Genomic DNA, 23,640 nt, shown 5'->3' on the forward strand with positions numbered 1-23,640 from the left:
AGCACCTCCACCTCAGCTGCATCCCAAACGTCTTCTTGCTACTATCTACCTGCTGTCCTCACTGCAGCACCTCCACCTCAGCTGCATCCCAAACGTCTTCTTGGCTTTATTCCAGCCATAGAGGATCATTATTTTCCTGCTTTTCTCATCACTTGTTGATCTTTGGCTGCTCCTGATTGGACGTTACCGTCAGTTTAAGCTCTCTGATTGGTGGAAAGTCTGACAGGAAGTGTCTTCATCATCATGTCCAGGTGAAAATAGAGGTCTCTTAGCAACATGGTGGTGATGGTGATGAAGATGTGATAAATAATGGTGGATTTACCATCTAGAGTCTCTGAATAAACACTACATGTTGTGTCTGGATTGTAAACCTCCTGGACGGATAGAAACGCTGGAAAACCTTCGTAGACCAGCTGGAGGGTCACATGACCATCAGTTACTGGTCCTGATGGTCTACGGAGGAAGCGTTCAGGGTGATCTGGTGGAGTTTTAGGGGTGTGGAACGGCTAGCTTCAGCTCCTGTTTCCCACACCTTTACCTAAATATCAGTTGTTTTAATGTAATTTGGTGCTTTTGGCTTCTTGGAGTGAAGCTCATTAACAGGAAGTGTTTTATTCCGCTGAATCATGCAACCAGCCTCCATCAGGCGTCTAAATGAAAAAAGCAATTTAGTCCCCACTTCCAGAGATTAAGCTGTAATTGCCATGACAACTATCATTTCCATGCAGGAGCGATAATTGAAAGGTTTCAAGCAGGCGAGGACATTTTCCACTCCACAGAGTCGAGTTTTTATTCCAGCTCATCACAGCACAACGGCTCACGGCCTTTTATCATCTCAGCTACGCCTGAAATAATATTTACTTTCATTTAATCAGATAAATAATCCTCAACGGCGAAGAGGAAGAAAATGGTTTAATATAAGAGATTAAACTACGCGAGGCCTGTCGCTGTGTTACGCTTAAAGTCGGACTAATGACACTCCATTGATCCATCTGTTCCATCCTGTCTGGACTTCAGTTCTTCCTTCTGACTCTTCAAGTGTTGCTTTAGTTGATTTTACGCCGCGGCACTGACGACCACGTCATCGTATGCAGTGGGCGTGTGCGTAATGCGCGTAACTTCGCCTATGATTGGCCGATCGGTACGACGACCCCTCTTTCTAATCATGTGACACGGTAGAATCACACTGATGTCATCATGTTTACATAAATGTGACCAATCAGCACCGACAAAGCAGGAAATGTTTGTGATGCTGAATGAATGACAGCTGTTGTCGTCCAATCAAACTGATGTTACCGGGCAGAAAACTGTGTTTTTGTCCGCCTAACTACTCCCGAAGCACCATGGGAAACGTAGTCGCTTTACTGAATGCAGTTTTATGTCGGTGGATTAAAGTTTTGGAGGCAAAACAGCAAATGTAAGACAGAATATGTAATGATGTTTTTTGTGAAGCATAAATTCAGCTTCTTTTGACTCTGAGTGAATCTTGGTCATAGCGACATTAAACTGGTATGACTGGAATCTGTGGGATGTGTGCTTCCAGTAGAGGTGCTGTTTGTTCGTTTCCATGTCGCTGCGTGGACACAAGGGTCTGATATTTTTGTATACGTATTTCTGTGGAGTTTGTTTACTTGGTCTTGTAATTACCACCGCCAAAGAGGTTATGTTTCCACCGTACTTTGTTTGTTTGTTCGGTTGTCTGTCAGCAACATTACTCTAAAAGTCATGGATGGATTTTAATTAAGTTTTCAGGATATGCTGGGGGTCTCACAAGGAACAAATTATTACATTTTGGTGGAGATCCAGAAGAGATCCTGGATTCTGGATCACTTTGAAGTTATGTTGGGTGTTAATCACAATATGCTTGGCGGAGGTCTCTCCGAGTGCTTTTCTAGTTTTTAACTGCCGAAGGTTGCGGTTTGGGGATGGCACACAAGTCCACTTAAACAAAACATATAAATGACCTTTTATGCAGAAGCCCATGACCTGAGTAATAGGAGTTCTGGGCCCAATCAAATCCTGGACCAGGCCCGGCACATGTGGTCCATCTTTAATCGTGTCAGAGGGGAAGCAGCTGACGTTACCTCGGAGGAGCCCAGTCATGCTTGGTGCAGTCCAACAGAGTTCCCACGTAGGTTCTCTTCCTCCAGGTCACGTTCACCACCAACACACCTGTCAATCACAGGGACTGCAATCAGAACTGGACTCAAAGGGACCAGATGGACACCCGGTCCAGGACTTAGAAACTTCAGGCTACAAATGTTTGGGCCTGAATCTTTGGGACATTTACAGTTTTACAGACAGAGTGGTGCTTCGTTTAGAGGAAATATCTCTCATCTCGACTACAACAAAGACAGAATATGAAGAGGGATTTTCTGACAGAAGGTTTTCACCAGTTTTTCACCTGCAGATACTGATATCAGTCACAGAAAGCAATAAATAGAGTCACTGCAGCAAGGAGGAGGAAAACCTAAAAAAAACTCCCACTCTGAGAGATACAGTTTGATTTAAAAGCAACCCACAGCTAGATGAAAACCACAGGTTGGCTGGTAGGAACCAACGAGGAAGAAAACCAGCAGCTCTTATTAACTGGTTGACTAATGTTTTCTGGTGTTTTTTATTCTCTTCACTCCTCAGTAAGAAGAAATGCAATTAAACTGGCTGTATAAAATAAATAAAATAGAATAAATAAATAAATAAATTAACTAATTAATATAAAAAAAACTGGCTGTGTCACATGGAAGAAACGTTTCCCCAGTTAAAGTTGAAGTTAAAGTTGAGCCTTAAAGGGAGAACGTTATACAAGCTAACATTTGCTGCTTGTTAGCATAAACATAACCATGTTAGCCAATACATTAGCCTCTAAAAAGTCCAAGCAGGCTAGTTTTGGCTGCTATATTAGCATTACCAGCTAATTTTAGCAGCTGTTTTAGCTAAACTATGCTAATCTTGTAAAAGTTATATTAGCTGCAGTGTTAGCCTAGCCTGTTGTTTTTGTTTGCTTTAAAAGATAAATACAGTTTCTATTTTAGTGCAAGCACATTAGCCTCAACTATACTTTAGCGATGACTTTTTTACCAAGCAAGATGACTGTAGCAGCTGTTTTAGCTAAACAATGCTAACCCAGTAAAGGTAATATTAGATCTTGTTTAGGCTAACACTGCTGCTAATTTTCTGTTTCTGTTTACTGAGAAAAATAACTACAGTTTCTATTTTAGCCTAAACATATCAGCCTAAACTATAAAACTTTAGCCATGACATTATACCAAGACTACTGTAGCAGCTGTTAGCTAAAATATGATGAAGTGAGCATAAATATGATGCTAGCTGCAGTGTTTAGCTATAGAAGTCATTTTTTAGGAAATGAGTCTAAAGAAGGAACAATACATTAAACAAGCTCACGTTTGTTGCTGTGTTAGCATTCATTAATTCATTCATTCATATCTGGTGGACTTAAACTGGTATGGTACCAGGACTGAACTGGAACTGGTTCAGTTATTAGATTTGGACTTGAAAATAGGAAAATAGCTAAAAAAAAACCTTTAGAAAGCTGGCGAACTGTTGACTTTGAGCGATTACAACAAAGTCAGAGATGAAGACATGAGGACTGGATCAGGATCCTGGATCAGGACTTTCTAACAGAACTGGATGTCAAACTGTTATGCTAAATTCGCGTTATCTGGAGAAGCAAACAGCTCAGAGAATCATAAAAACTGGTCTCTTTATGTGCAAATCAGACGAACACGCTACGTTTGAGGGATACACACCGGTTCATTGGGAACATTCACATTAGTGAGAAAATTCCATAGAGCGATTTAGAAAGTTCCATTTTAATGACTGAACATCAGTTTTCCTAATATTCACAACCAAATATTTGCATCTGAATATTTCTCGGCAACAGACGGGAATTTACAGCTAAAAAGGCTAACAAGTTTGTCACCTTTCAGCTTCTGTTTTTAAAGATGGCGATGCAATATGCTGGGTGTGCCGCTACAGTCATAACTTGTTTGAAGCCACAAAAACACTTTCATCATAACATGATTGTGATTAGACTTCTGTAAAATACGTAGTTATGACAGTCATACTTGACATTTGCTAATAAAAAGCCTAAATAGTTCCACACTAGCTTTGATGTTTACATACAAGTCACTTCGTGGCATTCAGTCGTAACTGACTTCATCTCCTGCATCCAGACAAACATGATTTCTAACTAACAGTCAGTCCAATCAGAGTTTGATTAGCTCTCATCAGTCATGCACCCTGCAGGGAAGAGGAGGGAAAGCTCTTCTGTCTGTCTGTCCAATTAGCATTCACTCTAATTAACATGCAACCTGCACCCTCCCCCTCTTGTATCCCCACCGCCATGACTTTTCACTCCTCCATCATCCTCAAACTGTCCCCACTCTCGCTCTGAGATGGTCTGAAGAAGTCTGGTCCTGCTGGGTTGGACCGGGCCGCCCTTTTAGTGGGAACTAGCTATGCTGCTTTACCTGGTTTTAACTGGTTTGCACATGCTTGGTTTCCACGGCAACGTTGTCAGCGTGTGATGTATTCAGTGTGATGCTGCATGTAAACAGCTTATACACAACAAGAAGGCGTCAGGATGGAGAGTAATCAGGAGACGTAACGGAAGGAAAACAGGTGCAGATTAAAAGTCCCTGCAGGGCTGAAAGAACAGCCGAGTCTGCGTGGATTCACGGGAATTTGCTGTGTCGAGAGTTTAAATACAGGCTGAAACGTCCTGCCACCATCACCTGCGTCACTCTCACCGGTTCAATAAGACCTTTTATTTATAGGCGCCTTTCTAGACAGTCAAGGTCACCGTACAGAAAAATACATGGTGCAAAATACAGAAAAGAAATTACATTTTTAAGTAATAAAGCAAATAAAACAACAAATGTAGCATCAAAGCAAACATTAAATGATTAAAAGGCCGCCCAAACGGGTTAATCGGCCAATCACACGGCCCAGCAAGATCAAATACAGGACCTGGTACCAGAAGGTGGTCCTGATGAAGAGGATGACCCAGAACAAGTACAGGTCCTGGTACTAATTAATCGGATCTTAATCTGAGTTTCCAACGATGATAAAAATAAAAGTGTGTGATTATTTTTCTCTCTGCAGTTTCTTCTCCTGCTGTCTTCAGCTGCTAATCGAGCGTCTCTGGCGTTGCAGCGCTGTGCTGTAAACTCCTCCCACAGCCGCTTTGCTTTCATTCAGACACTGTTGCCAACTTGGAGACTTTCTCGCTAAATCTGGAGACTTTTTTTGTTAAAAGCGACAAATCTAGCAGCTTTTACTGGAGCTATTAGAGACTTTTCTGGTGTTTTGGCGACTGACTTGAAGACACATATTGTTCTGCAGTTACTGTAAGGAAGGAGCAGCGGGAGCCTCTCCCGTCCTAAAGCACTCCCAGGCGGCCAGTCTCAGTCGGCTCCGGCTGCAGGTCAATGTAGAATAACTGCAGTAGGTTGTGGAAGTTCACCTAAACATACTTTATACCATTGTCAGTGACAAATGGCTGCATTATTTTCCTATACATAGTTCGGCCAGTTAAACACTGTAATATCCCTCCGTTACGGGGCGTTACCATAGCAACGCGTTAACCAGCTGGTTCAGATCAGCTGTCTTTTAACAGGTGAATGAGAGAAACGCGCTGCAGCCTGACAGCGGTTGTTTGGCATAAAACTATATCCAGGCCAGCGTAAAATAGTTCCTATATAAGCGGTAAAAGCGGATTAAACAACTCGGAATCGTGCATTATACGGTTATAATGTACGACACGGAGTCTAGAACACCACGACGCGCAGCGTTGTTTATAAATACTGGATAATTGTGTTAAATTATCCAGATCTCAATTTCAGTCTAAATAATTGTGATTATAGTTTTTGTCATGATCGAGCAGCCTTACCCGGTGCCAGAAGGTGTTCCTGATGAAGAGGGCGACCCAGTACTGGAGGATGGTCCAGATGAGGAAGACCATCTGGTACCAGAAGGTGGTCGTATCAGCAGAACCCTGTCTGGACTAACAGAACCAGCGCACCCCGCTGAGGACGGAGGTGTGTATTGGCTGCAGAGGGGGCGACGATCCTGCTGCGGTGTGTTTGATGGGCGATGCAGAAACCTCCTGCGTCTGCTTCCAGATGTTTAACCCGGTGGAACCAGACAACTGGACTGTGAGGAGCATCTGCTCGCTGGTCTCCAGCGTGTTTAACAGCATTGTTTTATCCTCATGGAGATGTTTAACGAGCCAGGAAAGGTGGCGTAATATTGTACCCGCGTAAATGCAGCTTCAGTGATGCGTTCATGCTCCTCCAGGAATCTTCCTGCCTCAGAAAGTTCTGAACAGCTGATTAAATGAATAAAAAGGTCACAGTGAGGCGCATGTAAGGACATGGTTGTAGGACGAAGCGGCACGAGACCGGTGGAATACAGGAGCAAAGTTTTTTACTTACAAAACCTGGACTAGGGAAACTGGACCGGATAATCTGACACAGGAAACTGAAAACCAAAGGACTCTACACACACCGAGGAGCCGATAAGGAACAGGTGACATGAATGAAAGAGTCAAGGCCGGGAATTAATGAACAGGAAGCAAAACACGATACAAGGAAACAGATCCTTCAAAATAAAACAAAACCAAACTAAACGTGACCAGACTACAAAAACCGTCACAAACGTCTTTAAGGTGCAACCAGATCTTCCTCTGACTCAGATGGAAAGATGGACAGAGTGAGAGCCTGCGGGATTAGCATTAGCTGCTAAAGTAGGAGCCTGCGGGATTAGCATTAGCTGCTAATGTAGGAGCCTGCGGGATTAGCGTTAGCTGCTAATATAGTAGCCTACGGGCTTTTTTTTTTTTTTTTTGTTAAAAAAGTTTACTTGTACATGAACATTCAGTTTATTGAACATGAGGATGTAAATAAATTATACCTGCACCAATGCAGTAACATGTTCCTTCAGGTGAACAACCACGGTTCGTTTTAGACATCAGGAGTCAAACAGACTTCTTCAATCAATCACAGATAAGCATAAAACATCTGCTCATACTCTGAGCAAAAAGTACTTTAAGTGTGCTACAAGTATCATAATTTCATACTAAAACTAAGGTAGCATACTTAAAGTTTACTTTTATATAGCAATTTATATATATTTAATACTAGTATAGTGAAGTATACTTGGCCTATACATAAAAGTATAGACAAGTCTAAAACTGAGTTGATTGACGGCTACTGCAGCTTACATTTATACTTTCTCAAGCTTGTACTTGTACTTTAGTATACTGTTTACTTCTTTCTGACACAAAGTACTAATACTTGGTTAATCTTGAGCCAAGACCAGAAGGTCAAGTCGATGACTCGTGCTTCTCTTAGCAAAACATAGCATATTTTATTTCATTTTGTCACTCAAGTTATTCCATAAATCACCTTCACTACTAAAACTACTAAAAAAAAATCCGCCACTAAAAACATTGAAAGTGTTTGAATGTTTGGTTGTTTTGAGCAGACAGTTTTACCTACAAATTGTGGAAATTTTAGTCTTTAATGACTTAAAAAAAGAGCAAATTAAACTGATGGCTGAGGGGGGTGGGGGTTCGGTTAAGGCCCCCAGATGGCTAGCAGCGGCCCTGGAATAAAGCCTTCCATAAATCTGGAAACGGCATCAGGAACCAGAACGATGAAGTTCTGTAGACTAAGCCTGGAAACTCATGAAGCTACAGGACCAGAACCAAAGTCCAGGAACCGGATTGGATGAGGTTTCAGTGACAGTAAGGACGAACACCCCTCACCTTCCTCCGTCTCATGCCACACGATGCCCTCCAAGTTGACGCTGGTCCCGGGCTGGCAGGGCCCCAGGCAGGGCGGCTCCCCCTCCAGGGCCCCAGAGGTGCCGCCGTCGTGTGTATTGGTACCGATGGACCTGGTCTTCACCGCCAGCTGCTTTGGGTTGGAGGTGGGCAGCGCCGGGGGGGAGAAGGAGGGGACGGAGGGCAGGGAGGATCCAGGGGCCCCTGGGTGGCCTGGAGCTGGGGGTGCTGGTACCGTAAACATGGGGTCCACCTGCACAGAAGAAGAGATTCATCAGAGTATTTATGTCATTTCACTTCCTATAACTTTAGTTTTATCATAAGTCAGGAGGAGATTTTAGAAAAAGACATATTTCTATGGATCGCAGTAAGCTAACAGGTTGGTGCCTCCCATTGGACGATTCCTGCTGCTCAACAAGCGGTCCGAAGCCGAAGGGACGAGCGGTCCGAAAGCGATGGGACGAGCGGTCCAAAGACGATGGGACGAGCGGTCCGAAAGCGATGGGACGAGCGGTCCGAAGACGATGGGACGAGCGGTCCGAAGGCGATGGGACGAGCGGTCCGAAGGCGATGGGACGAGCGGTCCGAAGGCGATGGGACGAGCGGTCCGAAGACGATGGGACGAGCGGTCCGAAAGCGATGGGACGAGCGGTCCGAAGACGATGGGACGAGCGGTCCGAAGACGATGGGACGAGCGGTCCGAAAGCGATGGGACGAGCGGTCCGAAGGCGATGGGACGAGCGGTCCGAAGACGATGGGACGAGCGGTCCGAAAGCGATGGGACGAGCGGTCCGAAGACGATGGGACGAGCGGTCCGAAGACGATGGGACGAGCGGTCCGAAAGCGATGGGACGAGCGGTCCGAAGGCGATGGGACGAGCGGTCCGAAGACGATGGGACGAGCGGTCCGAAGGCGATGGGACGAGCGGTCCGAAGACGATGGGACGAGCGGTCCGAAGGCGATGGGACGAGCGGTCCGAAAGCGATGGGACGAGCATTCCGAAGGCGATGGGACGAGTGGTCCGAAGACGATGGGACGAGCGGTCCGAAGACGATGGGACGAGCGGTCCGAAGGCGATGGGACGAGCGGTCCGAAAGCGATGGGACGAGCGTTCCGAAGGCGATGGGACGAGTGGTCCGAAGACGATGGGACGAGCGGTCCGAAGACGATGGGACGAGCGGTCCGAAAGCGATGGGACGAGCGTTCCGAAGGCGATGGGACGAGTGGTCCGAAGGCGATGGGACGAGCGGTCCGAAGACGATGGGACGAGCGGTCCGAAGACGATGGGACGAGCGGTCCGAAAGCGATGGGACGAGCATTCCGAAGGCGATGGGACGAGCGGTCCGAAGACGATGGGACGAGCGGTCCGAAGGCGATGGGACGAGCGGTCCGAAAGCGATGGGACGAGCATTCCGAAGGCGATGGGACGAGTGGTCCGAAGACGATGGGACGAGCGGTCCGAAGACGATGGGACGAGCGGTCCGAAGGCGATGGGACGAGCGGTCCGAAAGCGATGGGACGAGCGTTCCGAAGGCGATGGGACGAGTGGTCCGAAGACGATGGGACGAGCGGTCCGAAGGCGATGGGACGAGCGGTCCGAAAGCGATGGGACGAGCGTTCCGAAGGCGATGGGACGAGTGGTCCGAAGGCGATGGGACGAGCGGTCCGAAGACGATGGGACGAGCGGTCCGAAGACGATGGGACGAGCGGTCCGAAAGCGATGGGACGAGCATTCCGAAGGCGATGGGACGAGCGGTCCGAAGACGATGGGACGAGCGGTCCGAAGGCGATGGGACGAGCGGTCCGAAGACGATGGGACGAGCGGTCCGAAGGCGATGGGACGAGCGGTCCGAAGGCGATGGGACGAGCGGTCCGAAAGCGATGGGACGAGCGGTCCGAAAGCGATGGGACGAGCGGTCCGAAGGCGATGGGACGAGCGGTCCGAAGGCGATGGGACGAGCGGTCCGAAGGCGATGGGACGAGCGGTCCGAAAGCGATGGGACGAGCATTCCGAAGGCGATGGGACGAGTGGTCCGAAGACGATGGGACGAGCGGTCCGAAGGCGATGGGACGAGCGGTCCGAAAGCGATGGGACGAGCGTTCCGAAGGCGATGGGACGAGTGGTCCGAAGACGATGGGACGAGCGGTCCGAAGGCGATGGGACGAGCGGTCCGAAAGCGATGGGACGAGCGTTCCGAAGGCGATGGGACGAGTGGTCCGAAGACGATGGGACGAGCGGTCCGAAGACGATGGGACGAGCGGTCCGAAAGCGATGGGACGAGCGGTCCGAAGACGATGGGACGAGCGGTCCGAAGGCGATGGGACGAGCGGTCCGAAGACGATGGGACGAGCGGTCCGAAGACGATGGGACGAGCGGTCCGAAGGCGATGGGACGAGCGGTCCAAAGCTGATGGGACCAATGGCGTAATTTGCACAGGGGATAGGGGGGTTGCATCATATCCAACCAATACAACCCCCCCCCCCAAAAATAACATAACGATTCTATCGGCGCCAATAGAAAATGACACCCGCTATTCGAACTAGCGTAACTCCGCAACCATTTACACTATCAATGTAGTTCCAACAGATTCTGAAAGCTGAGAAACGTAGCTTTCTGTTGATATGTGACATGTTATGGTTTTCACAGGGGTACGCACGAGAGGGCGGGGTAAAGTGAGCAGCCCCAGGAAGCAGCAGCGGAGACTGAGCAAACATCTGTAGCATCGTAGCGGTAATTTAGCGGATATTGGCGGGTTCTCTGCTGTGTTTTTGTCCAAATACCTCATGTAAATAATATTTTGTAATCATAAATAATTTTATTAGTATAGATTTTGATAGTTTTTAGGGTGTTTTTTCTGTGTTTTTGTTCTAATTCATCTTCTTTCTTCATCATTCCATGTTTCTTGCTAACTTTCATCTTTTTGCCATAGTTCCTGTTTTTATACAGACCTAACCCTTAGTAATCACAGTGACATTTTGTAAATAATTTGGTAAATAATGGAGATAATCTGAGGAGATCTGAAAGAGAGAGGAAAGTCTCGGTGAGATTTCTGGAGGATGGACAGGAGGAGTCAGGTGCAGCATCTCAACCACATAATACAGTTTGTATGCACTGAATATTCCCAGGTTCATTACAGCGATGTGTCTTCATTGTCTAGTCCATGTTTTTATTGGCTTTGTCTAAAATGTCTTATTCATGAAGGCTTTCATTTTTCTGTAGAAGATTTTTCTTTTTCTTTTTTTTCTAAGTCTTTTCTAATGTCACGGTATGTTCATATTTTTTAGATATTACTCTGATGAACGTTCATTCAGTAATGATGACAAAAGGCAGGGACAAAGTCAGACTCGTGGCCAAGGTCAAAGGAGCAGAGGTGATGATGCTGCTGGTGATGCCCATCGTAGCAGGTCACCACATCATCATCAGGCCTGGAAAACTGAGGCAGACCATGACACTGCCAACCCTCACCCACCCAGATTTAGCCCTAAACATACCACTGGTGTCCAACCCCTTCTGACCACTGGCACACATGCACCAGATGATATTTTTTCCTTCTTTTTTGACTGTGAGGTGCTCAGGCTGTTGTGTGCAAACTCAAACAAAAGAAGAATTTGGAGAGAGGGAAGAAATTTCTTTTGGGCTGACCTAACCCCACGGGAGCTCTCAAAATACCTGGGCATGATGCTGTTTATCTCTGTCTGCAACCTCCCAAAAATGTCTAACTATTGGAGATTAAAAAATATTTTTCATGTGGCTTTTCCTGCTTCAGTCATCTCAAGACAGGTTTCAAGCAATCACCTCTAACTTGCACATAAGTGATCCAGAAAAGGACGCCATAGACAAACTGAAGAAGGGTACAGAGGAATATGACACCCTGCAAACGGTCAGGCCTCTCATGGAAATGATCAGAAACCAATGCAAGAGTTACCATCCAAAGCAGCACATCTTGGTTGATGAAAGCCACAAAAGCAAGGCTCAAACTAAAGCAATATATTAAAGACAAACCAACAAAATGGGGAATTAAAGTTTTTGTGTTAGCTGATGTAAATGGGTACACAGCTGGGTTCAAGCTGTACCCAGAAAAAAATCAGGATGCTTCAGGTAATGAGCCTTCTTTTGGTGTGGTGACAGAGCTGGTGAATAAGGAGAACCTGGGGAGTGGCAACATGGTTTACTGTGACAAGCCGTCTCCTGTTCCGTTATCTCAGCCGGCAGGGGTTTGGGGGTGTGGAACCTACAGCCAGGGCAGAGCTGGAGTGCCAACAACTCAGGAGAACGCCAAGGACAAAAAATCTAAGAGAGGCTCCATCAGGTGGATCAGGGAGGGTGACCTTCTCTTCATAAAATGGATGGCTACCAGGGAGGTCTCCATCATCTCCACTCTCCATCCTGTCTACATGGGGAAGTGTTGTTGAGACATTTGCTGGATATAGTATATTGGTGTCAGTATGCAACTGGTTTAACTTGAAAGTTTTTGATTTTTTTTTTTTCATTTATAGTTGACACAAGCACAAAATCAGCTGACTAGAAGCTGCCATGGCCTTGCTAGCTTGTGCCTAAATACAGTAGGATGTACCAGTCATTACTTTGTCATTGTGGCATAAATGGTCAAGTTCACAGCTGCAATAATGTCAAGTAAGTCACAGTAAAAGTACCACAATACATGTTTTATACAGACCCACCAAATTACCTGGACTCTTTATGCAAATGTGAATAATTAAACAAGTGAAAAAGCAAGCAAAGAGTGCAAACCCCCCCAATGGTAAACCTAAAGTTACGCCCTTGCGATGGGACGAGCGTTCCGAATGCGATGGGACGCATGTTCCGAATGCGATGGGACGAGCGTTCCAAATGCGATGGGACGAGCGTTCCGAATGCGATGGGACGCATGTTCCGAATGCGATGGGACGAGCGTTCCAAATGCGATGGGACGAGCGTTCCAAATGCGAAGGGACGAGCTGTTCGTAGGTGATGGAACGAGCGGTTCGTAGGTGATGGAACGAGCGGTTCGTAGGTGATGGAACGAGCGGTTCGAAGGCGATGGAACGAGCGGTTCGAAGGCGATGGGACGAGCGGTTCGAAGGCGATGGGACGAGCGGTTCGAAGGCGATGGAACGAGCGGTTCGAAGGCGATGGAACGAGAGGTTCGAAGGCGATGGGACGAGAGGTTCGAAGGCGATGGAACGAGCGGTTCGAAGGCGATGGGACGAGAGGTTCGAAGGCGATGGGACGAGCGGTTCGAAGGCGATGGGACGAGCGGTTCGAAGGCGATGGGACGAGCGGTTCGAAGGCGATGGAACGAGCGGTCCGAAGGCAATGCGGCGAGCGGTCCGTTCCAGGTTCAGGTCACGGTTCAGGTCCAGGTTCAAGTTCTGGTCCAGGTTCAGGTCCAGGTTCCGGTTGAGGTTCAGGTCTAGGTTTATGTCTAGGATTATGTTTAGGTTCAGGTCCAGGTTTATGTCTTGGTTCAGGTTCTGGTCTAGGTTTAGGTCCGGGTCCAAGTTCAGTTCAAGGTTTAGGAACATTATAGCCTCATTTCCAGGACGGTTAGCTACAGCCAAACGTAACCCGAGAGGCGGCGTATCGATGCCTCAGCTATGCGACGCCACTGCGGTGCCACGCCTCTGGACCTCTTCAACCTTGCTGATCCAGAGTGCGGACCTCCTTGGACGTCCACAGTGCTTTGTGGCGCCATGTCAAAAAGAAGATTTGTTGCTCTAAACCAGGAGCGGTTCCCTCTTTCACTCGACCAATCACAGGACTGCAGAGTCACGCTCCACCTTTTGGGTTGGATCGGTTTCCCAACAGGATATAAACGTTAGATTGGTCAGGTTGGATATTAGGGTACTGTTCCAGTTTTTTTGTCCTGACTCGACCTCATTGGTGGAACGGAGGCCGAGGTCAGCTGGCGGTGAATCTCCTGAACGACGAGTTAATTCCACGGTTCTGTTGACACGGCCATTTTCCAACACGACACCAGGAGTCATGGGTCGGAGTGGACCAAGAGGTTCAGGGAACAGGAGACACGACTTCCCCACATGGATCTGAGGATGATGCTGCCGGTCCAGTCGGATGTTAACGGTTTGTGAATCCTGCGCCGAGGTTAGAAAAGTTATCGCTGGTTGTGTCTAGTCGTCTTGTCGACTGCCTGAATGAAACTGTCGCGTTAGAGAGACGTTCCTGTTAAACCACTGAACAAAAGGACTTTTGCTGCTCGGTTTCCTGCAGAGCTTCGTGTTTTTCTGTCTGTTGGCAGCTTGTTATGCAGACCGTCTGATAAAGCCGAATTTATGAAACAAAACAGCAAACAGACAAAAGAAATCTGACTTTGGAGCTCCTGGAAGCGTTTGTTTACTCCCACACAGCTGCTGACAGAGACCACCAGGACTTCTCCCACCGAGCGCATTAGGTTTAAAAGAAGAAAGAAGATCCCTGGTGATTCCCGCTCTGCCATTAACGGCTTCCTCAGACGTTACAGTGCTTCATCACAATTCACACACAGGCTGCAGCCGAGCGGGAAAATGAGCATCGACCGGCTCCCTGGTGGGCTAAAAGCAAACAATCATCATCTCTCACAGCGATTCTTCATGTAAAAATCCCAGAAAAGACAGAGTATGTCGGCTTCTGGACTTCGCTTCATGAGCAGCCGGGATGTGGCGAGGGAAGACGGATCGGCTTTGGATCAGACATCCTGAGCCTGAAGGCTGAAGTCGGCAGTTTGAGTCGAACTCGACCCTCAACTTGTCTGTTTGATCCCGACGTGGGATCGACGGGACAGAACAGCAGAAATAAACATGTTTATAGCAGAAATAAACATATCCATCCATCCATCTTCTGCCGCTTATCCGGGGTCGGGTCGCGGGGGCAGCAGCCTAAGCAGAGGGGATCCCCAGGCGTTCCCAGGCCAGCCGAGAGATATAATCCCTCCAGCGTGTCCTGGGTCTTCCCCGGGGTCTCCTCCCAGAGGGACGTTCCTGGAACACCTCACCAGGGAGGTCCAGGAGGCATCCTGACCAGATGCCCGAGCCACCTCAACTGGTTCCTCTCGATGCGGAGGAGCAGCGGCTCTACTCTGATCTCCTCCCGGATGACCGAGCTCCTCACCCTATCTCTAAGGGAGAGCCCGGCCACCCTGCGGAGGAAACACCACTTCTTTGTGGTGAAGAAGGAGCTGAGCCAGAAGGTGAAGATCTCGATTTACCAGTCGATCTACGTTCCTACCATCACCTATGGTCATGAGCTGTGGGTCGTGACCGAAAGAACCAGATCTCGTATGCAGTAATAAACATGTTTAAAGCAGAAATAAACATGTTGACAGCCTGGTTGAAAAATCAATTTTAGGTTTAATAGGTCAGGTTTACCTTCATGACAACTGTGGGGGGAGTGAATTTTTTTCTAACTCGCCCATTTAAAAGTAATTTAATCTCGAAATTTTGCGTATTTAGGGGCGTGTCCTTTTGATTGACAGATACCCGATCTCCCACTTCAAGTCAGAAGAACGTAGAACAACCGCGGTTTTTAGCCGGTTAACAACGTGACTTAGCTTTAGCCCGCTTACCTCCGTTAGCTGGTTAGCTCCTGTTAGCTCCAGGTTACCTCGGTTAGCTGTTAGCTACAGAAAGCTCGGAGTTCGCTCGATGTCAATCATCCACCATGACGCTCACAGCCCCCCTCTCAGCTCCGCCTCTTCGCCCATATTTGTATTTTCCGGGCGAGACGACACGCATGCCCCTGCCAAGATGGTGATGGTAGGAACCGCCCACCGAGCTTCAATTCAGCTCTTCAGAAACCTACGGGTGACGTCACGGAGGCTCCGCCCATCTTTTATATACAGTCTATGGACAAAATGCCTCACATCACTCAAACACTGAGCACATTCAGTTGAAGGAAAGAAGAAGAAGAGGAGGAGGAGCGGTTTTTAAAGGCCTTTATCGACACACGTCACGTTTCCATGGTGAAGCTGATTTAAGCAGCTAGTTAACAGCATAACTAATCAGATCCATGTGGATGGATGATCATGTGGTCAATGAGCCAATCAAATCGATCCATTGATCGGATGCACTTTTAATTTGAAAGACGCTGATATCTGACGGATGTGTTTTTCCGGCGAAGTAACGAACTGTGTCCTGATGAACGTCTCTGTCTTCGGCTGCTGGAGGACGAGGACAATTAAAGCTCCACGTTTCAGAGCAGAAAGAATCCCACAGTTGTTCTGACTCGCTCGCCGGGCGGATTGACCCGAACGGACCGGGGGGGGCGTTAACTCTGCCTTCGTTCCATCTTCCTCATCCTCCCTCTGAATCCTCCTGCTCTTCGATCCTTCTCTTCTTCCTTTCATCCTCCACCTTCTCTTCTTCTCTTTTTTACATATTTTCATCTCCATTTCCTTTTTCTTGTCTCTTCTTTGTCCTCTCCTCTTCATCTCCTGCTGCTCCTCTTCCTCCTCCCTCCTATTAAACCGCTCAGCCACACTGATGTTTTTTTTCTTTCTTTTTTGTTCCCAGACAAAAATCATCCCTGTCTGTATTGTCAGGCGGCTGAAAGAGGAGGCGTGTGCGTGTGCACATGCGTGTGCTGACTGAGATACTGAGGTGGCAGAGTGGCTGGAAAAAAAACAAAGATGGTTGCCATGTGTGAAACCAGCGTTTGCATCTCTCACCTGTATCGTTCACCTGCAGGTTCCACCTTGTCCCCATGATGACCCACCTGAAACCCCACCGACACGAGACCAATCTGAGCCTTCGTCCTTTCAACGTGACTCTCAACGTGTTCTCTGATAACTCACATCATGCAGGTTTTACTTCCTGGTTCTGGTTTCTTCAGATAAATCATTAATCCATGATCTGGTTTATATAAACCAATTTATATGAAGCAGTTAGAAATCAGACCCCGAGGAATCAGATTGTGAGGAATCGGACCACGATGAGTCAGACCATGATGAATCGGGTTATGATGGATTGGATCATGAAGAATTGGACCATAAGAAATTGGACTATGATGAATCAGACCATGAGGTATCGGACCCCAATCAATCGGATCATGAAGAATCGGAACACGAGCGATCAGATGACCATAAGGAAATCATCCATGAGGAATTGGACTATGAGGAATCGTTCCATGAGGAATCAAACTGATGAATTGAATCATGAACAATTGGACCAGAATGAATCGGACCACGTGAAATCAGACTGTGATGAATCACATCGTGAGGAATCGGACTGGTGAATCGGATCATGTTAAATCGGACCATGATGAGTTGGACCACAATGACTCAGTCCATGAGGAACGGGATCATGATAAATTGGATCATAATGAATTAGACCACGATGATCCGGACCATACTGAATCGGACCATGATGAGTCCGACTATAATGAATCGGAGTGTATCCGTACAACCTTCAGATGATTTGTTGCTGTGTAAATAAAGTTGAATTGAAGAGCAGCAGGGTGAAAGAACCAGAGTGTTTTAGGAAGACTGCAGCTGAATAAAATATGAAGGGAGGAGGAAGGAGGGATATCTGAGCTGAATCTTTCAGGTAATGGCAGACTGTGGGAGTAGATGTGATTTATTTCAGTCTCCTGCAGCAGTGGAGGATTTGGTGAATGGATGCAGAGAAAAGCTGGGGAGCCTGTAGAGCTTAGCATGTGGGCGTACAGTCACGCCGCGAAGCCTTTTCACTCCGTTGGCATCGATACTCTGATGGCTAATGGACTCTCAGTCCAGCCTCCACAAGCTGCCGTTTGCTCAGCCACTTGTTTTCTTTCTCTTCTTTTAAAGCTTCGGTCCAACCGGGTTAAATGAAAAATCATTTTACACCGAAATTCAGCTGAACAATGAACACGATTCCATCCATTTATCCAGAACTATTCATTAGATTTCCTCTTGAAATGCTCACTTTCAGCCTTTTCACACCTTTTATTTATTTATTTTTATTTTATTTCTGCACATATTTCTGTGAAATCGCGACACCGATGGAGTACCATGTAAAATGATTGACAGTTCTGGGCCACAGAAGAGGAACAGTCCTACAAGACAAACAGGATCATCCCTGAAACCTCATTAAGACACAAAACCTCCTCATGGTTCCCAAATCCAGACCCCCCAGACCAAACTGCCAGAACAAACTGGTCCACACTGAAACCGTTCCCTGCAGGTTTAGGGTTGCAGAAGTAAAAACGGTCCCCCCTCAAACAGCTTCCCACTGTGCCACATTCCCAGTATGAACCAGTACAGTAGCTAGCATAGAAGCTAGCCTTTAGCATCAGTTTCCTGATGATACTGGTTTTACATGATGGATTAATTTTAGTTTATTATAAACGTCATCTGAAATCCACTGAGGAGCTACCAGGACCAAACACGTCCAATGAGCTAATCAATGCTAAACTCAAACTGGGACGGGAAATACAACTGGAACTGGTGGTTTTCCCTCCAAAAACAACATTATAACATTAATATGTTGTTTGTTGTAACTAAAGACACGCGACTTTCTCTGGTGACTTTCTCTCGCTCTGCAGCTGAGTCCGACACACTCTGCAGGGGGTTTCCGTGGCGGTACCTGCCAGTAAACTCTGCTTGCTTGTAGACGTGCCGCTACGGTTTGAGCGCTTCAAGGCTCGTTTCCCTGCTGCAACTTTGTTCAGTACTGATGTCTATCTGAACATGTCGGGGTCAGACGAGGTGAAACTGATGCTGCTTCCTGGTAAACACTCAGCTGTCAGTAGAAGTTTTGCACATGTCACACTCCGCCGTCGTCAGCCAGCAGCCGGTGGTTTGACCCTCGCTGGGAATCAGCGTCGGACATTTTGTCTCAGTGGAAGATGTGCTGAGTGGTTCGGAAACACATCGGGTGTGTGTGGTGTGTATGGTGTGTATGGTGTGTATGGTGTGTATGGTGTGTATGGTGTGTGTGGTGTGTGTGGTGTGTATGGTGTGTGTGGTGTGTGTGGTGTGTATGGTGTGTATGGTGTGTGTGGTGTGTGTGGTGTGTGTGGTGTGTATGGTGTGTATGGTGTGTGTGGTGTGTGTGGTGTGTGTGGTGTGTGTGGTGTGTGTGGTGTGTATGGTGTGTGTGGTGTGTGTAGTGTGTGTGGTGTGTGTGGTGTGTGTGGTGTGTGTGGTGTGTATGGTGTGTGTGGTGTGTGTGGTGTGTATGGTGTGTGTGGTGTGTATGGTGTGTGTAGTGTGTTTGGTGTGTGGTGTGTGTGGTGTGTGTGGTGTGTGTGGTGTGTATGGTGTGTATGGTGTGTGTAGTGTGTATGGTGTGTGTGGTGTGTGTAGTGTGTATGGTGTGTGTGGTGTGTGGTGTGTGTGGTGTGTGTGGTGTGTGTGGTGTGTATGGTGTGTATGGTGTGTGTAGTGTGTATGGTGTGTGTGGTGTGTGTGGTGTGTGTGGTGTGTATGGTGTGTGTGGTGTGTGTAGTGTGTGTGGTGTGTGTGGTGTGTGTGGTGTGTGTGGTGTGTATGGTGTGTGTGGTGTGTGTGGTGTGTGTGGTGTGTGTGGTGTGTGTGGTGTGTGTGGTGTGTATGGTGTGTGTGGTGTGTGTAGTGTGTGTGGTGTGTGTGGTGTGTGTGGTGTGTGTGGTGTGTATGGTGTGTGTGGTGTGTGTGGTGTGTATGGTGTGTGTGGTGTGTGTGGTGTGTATGGTGTGTATGGTGTGTGTGGTGTGTATGGTGTGTATGGTGTGTATGGTGTGTGTGGTGTGTGTGGTGTGTATGGTGTGTATGGTGTGTATGGTGTGTGTGGTGTGTATGGTGTGTATGGTGTGTATGGTGTGTGTGGTGTGTGTGGTGTGTATGGTGTGTATGGTGTGTATGGTGTGTGTGGTGTGTGTGGTGTGTGTGGTGTGTGTGGTGTGTATGGTGTGTGTGGTGTGTGTAGTGTGTGTGGTGTGTGTGGTGTGTGTGGTGTGTGTGGTGTGTGTGGTGTGTGTGGTGTGTGTGGTGTGTATGGTGTGTGTGGTGTGTATGGTGTGTGTGGTGTGTGTGGTGTGTGTGGTGTGTATGGTGTGTGTGGTGTGTATGGTGTGTATGGTGTGTGTGGTGTGTATGGTGTGTATGGTGTGTATGGTGTGTGTGGTGTGTATGGTGTGTATGGTGTGTATGGTGTGTATGGTGTGTATGGTGTGTATGGTGTGTGTGGTGTGTATGGTGTGTATGGTGTGTGTGGTGTGTATGGTGTGTATGGTGTGTATGGTGTGTATGGTGTGTGTGGTGTGTGTGTGGTGTGTATGGTGTGTGTGGTGTGTGTGGTGTGTATGGTGTGTGTGGTGTGTATGGTGTGTATGGTGTGTATGGTGTGTATGGTGTGTATGGTGTGTATGGTGTGTGTGGTGTGTGTGGTGTGTATGGTGTGTGTGGTGTGTGTGGTGTGTGTAGTGTGTGTGGTGTGTGTGGTGTGTATGGTGTGTATGGTGTGTATGGTGTGTGTGGTGTGTATGGTGTGTATGGTGTGTGTGGTGTGTATGGTGTGTATGGTGTGTATGGTGTGTATGGTGTGTATGGTGTGTGTGGTGTGTGTGGTGTGTGTAGTGTGTGTGGTGTGTGTGGTGTGTATGGTGTGTATGGTGTGTATGGTGTGTGTGGTGTGTATGGTGTGTATGGTGTGTGTGGTGTGTATGGTGTGTGTGGTGTGTGTGGTGTGTATGGTGTGTATGGTGTGTATGGTGTGTATGGTGTGTGTGGTGTGTGTAGTGTGTGTGGTGTGTATGGTGTGTATGGTGTGTGTGGTGTGTGTGGTGTGTATGGTGTGTATGGTGTGTATGGTGTGTATGGTGTGTGTGGTGTGTATGGTGTGTGTGGTGTGTATGGTGTGTGTGGTGTGTGTGGTGTGTGTAGTGTGTGTGGTGTGTATGGTGTGTATGGTGTGTGTGGTGTGTATGGTGTGTGTGGTGTGTGTGGTGTGTATGGTGTGTATGGTGTGTGTGGTGTGTATGGTGTGTATGGTGTGTGTGGTGTGTATGGTGTGTGTGGTTGTGTGTGGTGTGTGTGGTGTGTGTGGTGTGTATGGTGTGTGTGGTGTGTATGGTGTGTATGGTGTGTGTGGTGTGTATGGTGTGTATGGTGTGTATGGTGTGTATGGTGTGTGTGGTGTGTATGGTGTGTATGGTGTGTATGGTGTGTATGGTGTGTGTGGTGTGTATGGTGTGTATGGTGTGTGTGGTGTGTATGGTGTGTGTGGTGTGTGTGTGTGTGGTGTGTGTGGTGTGTGTGGTGTGTATGGTGTGTGTGGTGTGTATGGTGTGTATGGTGTGTGTGGTGTGTATGGTGTGTATGGTGTGTATGGTGTGTATGGTGTGTATGGTGTGTGTGGTGTGTGTGGTGTGTATGGTGTGTGTGGTGTGTGTGGTGTGTGTAGTGTGTGTGGTGTGTGTGGTGTGTATGGTGTGTATGGTGTGTATGGTGTGTGTGGTGTGTATGGTGTGTATGGTGTGTGTGGTGTGTATGGTGTGTATGGTGTGTATGGTGTGTATGGTGTGTATGGTGTGTGTGGTGTGTATGGTGTGTATGGTGTGTATGGTGTGTATGGTGTGTATGGTGTGTGTGGTGTGTGTGGTGTGTATGGTGTGTATGGTGTGTGTGGTGTGTATGGTGTGTATGGTGTGTATGGTGTGTATGGTGTGTGTGGTGTGTGTGGTGTGTATGGTGTGTGTGGTGTGTGTGGTGTGTGTAGTGTGTGTGGTGTGTGTGGTGTGTATGGTGTGTGTGGTGTGTATGGTGTGTATGGTGTGTGTGGTGTGTGTAGTGTGTATGGTGTGTGTGGTGTGTGTAGTGTGTGTGGTGTGTGTGGTGTGTATGGTGTGTATGGTGTGTATGGTGTGTGTGGTGTGTATGGTGTGTATGGTGTGTGTGGTGTGTGTGGTGTGTGTGGTGTGTGTGGTGTGTGTGGTGTGTATGGTGTGTATGGTGTGTGTGGTGTGTGTAGGTGTGTGTGGTGTGTGTGGTGTGTGTGGTGTGTGTAGTGTGTATGGTGTGTGTGGTGTGTATGGTGTGTATGGTGTGTGTGGTGTGTGTGGTGTGTGTGGTGTGTATGGTGTGTGTGGTGTGTATGGTGGTATGGTGTGTATGGTGTGTGTGGTGTGTATGGTGTGTATGGTGTGTATGGTGTGTATGGTGTGTGTGGTGTGTATGGTGTGTATGGTGTGTATGGTGTGTGTGGTGTGTATGGTGTGTATGGTGTGTATGGTGTGTGTGGTGTGTATGGTGTGTATGGTGTGTATGGTGTGTATGGTGTGTATGGTGTGTGTGGTGTGTGTGGGTGTGTGGTGTGTATGGTGTGTGTGGTGTGTGTGGTGTGTATGGTGTGTGTGGTGTGTATGGTGTGTGTGGTGTGTGTGGTGTGTATGGTGTGTGTGGTGTGTGTGGTTGTGTGTGGTGTGTATGGTGTGTGTGGTGTGTGTGGTGTGTATGGTGTGTGTGGTGTGTGTGGTGTGTATGGTGTGTGTGGTGTGTGTGGTGTGTATGGTGTGTGTGGTGTGTGTGGTGTGTATGGTGTGTATGGTGTGTATGGTGTGTGTGGTGTGTATGGTGTGTATGGTGTGTGTGGTGTGTGTGGTGTGTATGGTGTGTGTGGTGTGTATGGTGTGTGTGGTGTGTATGGTGTGTATGGTGTGTATGGTGTGTGTGGTGTGTATGGTGTGTATGGTGTGTGTGGTGTGTGTGGTGTGTGTGGTGTGTGTGGTGTGTATGGTGTGTGTGGTGTGTATGGTGTGTATGGTGTGTATGGTGTGTATGGTGTGTGTGGTGTGTATGGTGTGTATGGTGTGTATGGTGTGTATGGTGTGTATGGTGTGTGTGGTGTGTATGGTGTGTGTGGTGTGTATGGTGTGTGTGGTGTGTATGGTGTGTATGGTGTGTATGGTGTGTATGGTGTGTGTGTGGTGTGTATGGTGTGTATGGTGTGTGTGGTGTGTGTGGTGTGTGTGGTGTGTGTGGTGTGTATGGTGTGTGTGGTGTGTATGGTGTGTGTGGTGTGTATGGTGTGTATGGTGTGTGTGGTGTGTGTGGTGTGTATGGTGTGTGTGGTGTGTATGGTGTGTATGGTGTGTATGGTGTGTGTGGTGTGTGTGGTGTGTATGGTGTGTGTGGTGTGTATGGTGTGTGTGGTGTGTGTGGTGTGTATGGTGTGTGTGGTGTGTATGGTGTGTATGGTGTGTGTGGTGTGTGTGGTGTGTATGGTGTGTATGGTGTGTATGGTGTGTGTGGTGTGTGTGGTGTGTGTGGTGTGTGTGGTGTGTGTGGTGTGTGTGGTGTGTATGGTGTGTATGGTGTGTATGGTGTGTATGGTGTGTGTGGTGTGTATGGTGTGTATGGTGTGTATGGTGTGTATGGTGTGTGTGGTGTGTATGGTGTGTATGGTGTGTATGGTGTGTGTGGTGTGTATGGTGTGTATGGTGTGTGTGGTGTGTGTGGTGTGTATGGTGTGTGTGGTGTGTGTGGTGTGTATGGTGTGTGTGGTGTGTATGGTGTGTGTGGTGTGTATGGTGTGTATGGTGTGTGTGGTGTGTGTGGTGTGTGTGGTGTGTATGGTGTGTGTGGTGTGTATGGTGTGTGTGGTGTGTATGGTGTGTATGGTGTGTATGGTGTGTATGGTGTGTGTGGTGTGTATGGTGTGTGTGGTGTGTATGGTGTGTATGGTGTGTGTGGTGTGTGTGGTGTGTGTGGTGTGTATGGTGTGTGTGGTGTGTATGGTGTGTGTGGTGTGTATGGTGTGTATGGTGTGTATGGTGTGTGTGGTGTGTATGGTGTGTATGGTGTGTATGGTGTGTGTGGTGTGTATGGTGTGTGTGGTGTGTGTGGTGTGTATGGTGTGTGTGGTGTGTGTGGTGTGTGTGGTGT

General features: G+C 47.7%; 1 protein-coding gene across 1 annotated transcript in view; it reads right to left on the reverse strand.

Annotated features, from left to right (window-relative positions):
- Nucleotides 1-23,640, reverse strand: part of znf608 (zinc finger protein 608) — a gene marked incomplete at its 3' end in the record, with an annotated part of 67,059 nt that overhangs the window by 37,322 nt on the left and 6,097 nt on the right. Inside the window, exons 2-3 of the mRNA XM_079251177.1 lie at nucleotides 7,790-8,060; nucleotides 2,085-2,172 (exon numbers count right to left, since the gene is read on the reverse strand). Coding sequence (XP_079107303.1) covers nucleotides 2,085-2,172; nucleotides 7,790-8,060 — 359 coding nt within the window. The remainder of the gene's footprint in view (nucleotides 1-2,084; nucleotides 2,173-7,789; nucleotides 8,061-23,640) is intronic.

This window comes from Telmatherina bonti (genome assembly GCF_933228915.1).
Source record: "Telmatherina bonti genome assembly, chromosome: 13".
Classification (NCBI taxonomy): Eukaryota; Metazoa; Chordata; class Actinopteri; order Atheriniformes; family Telmatherinidae; genus Telmatherina; species Telmatherina bonti.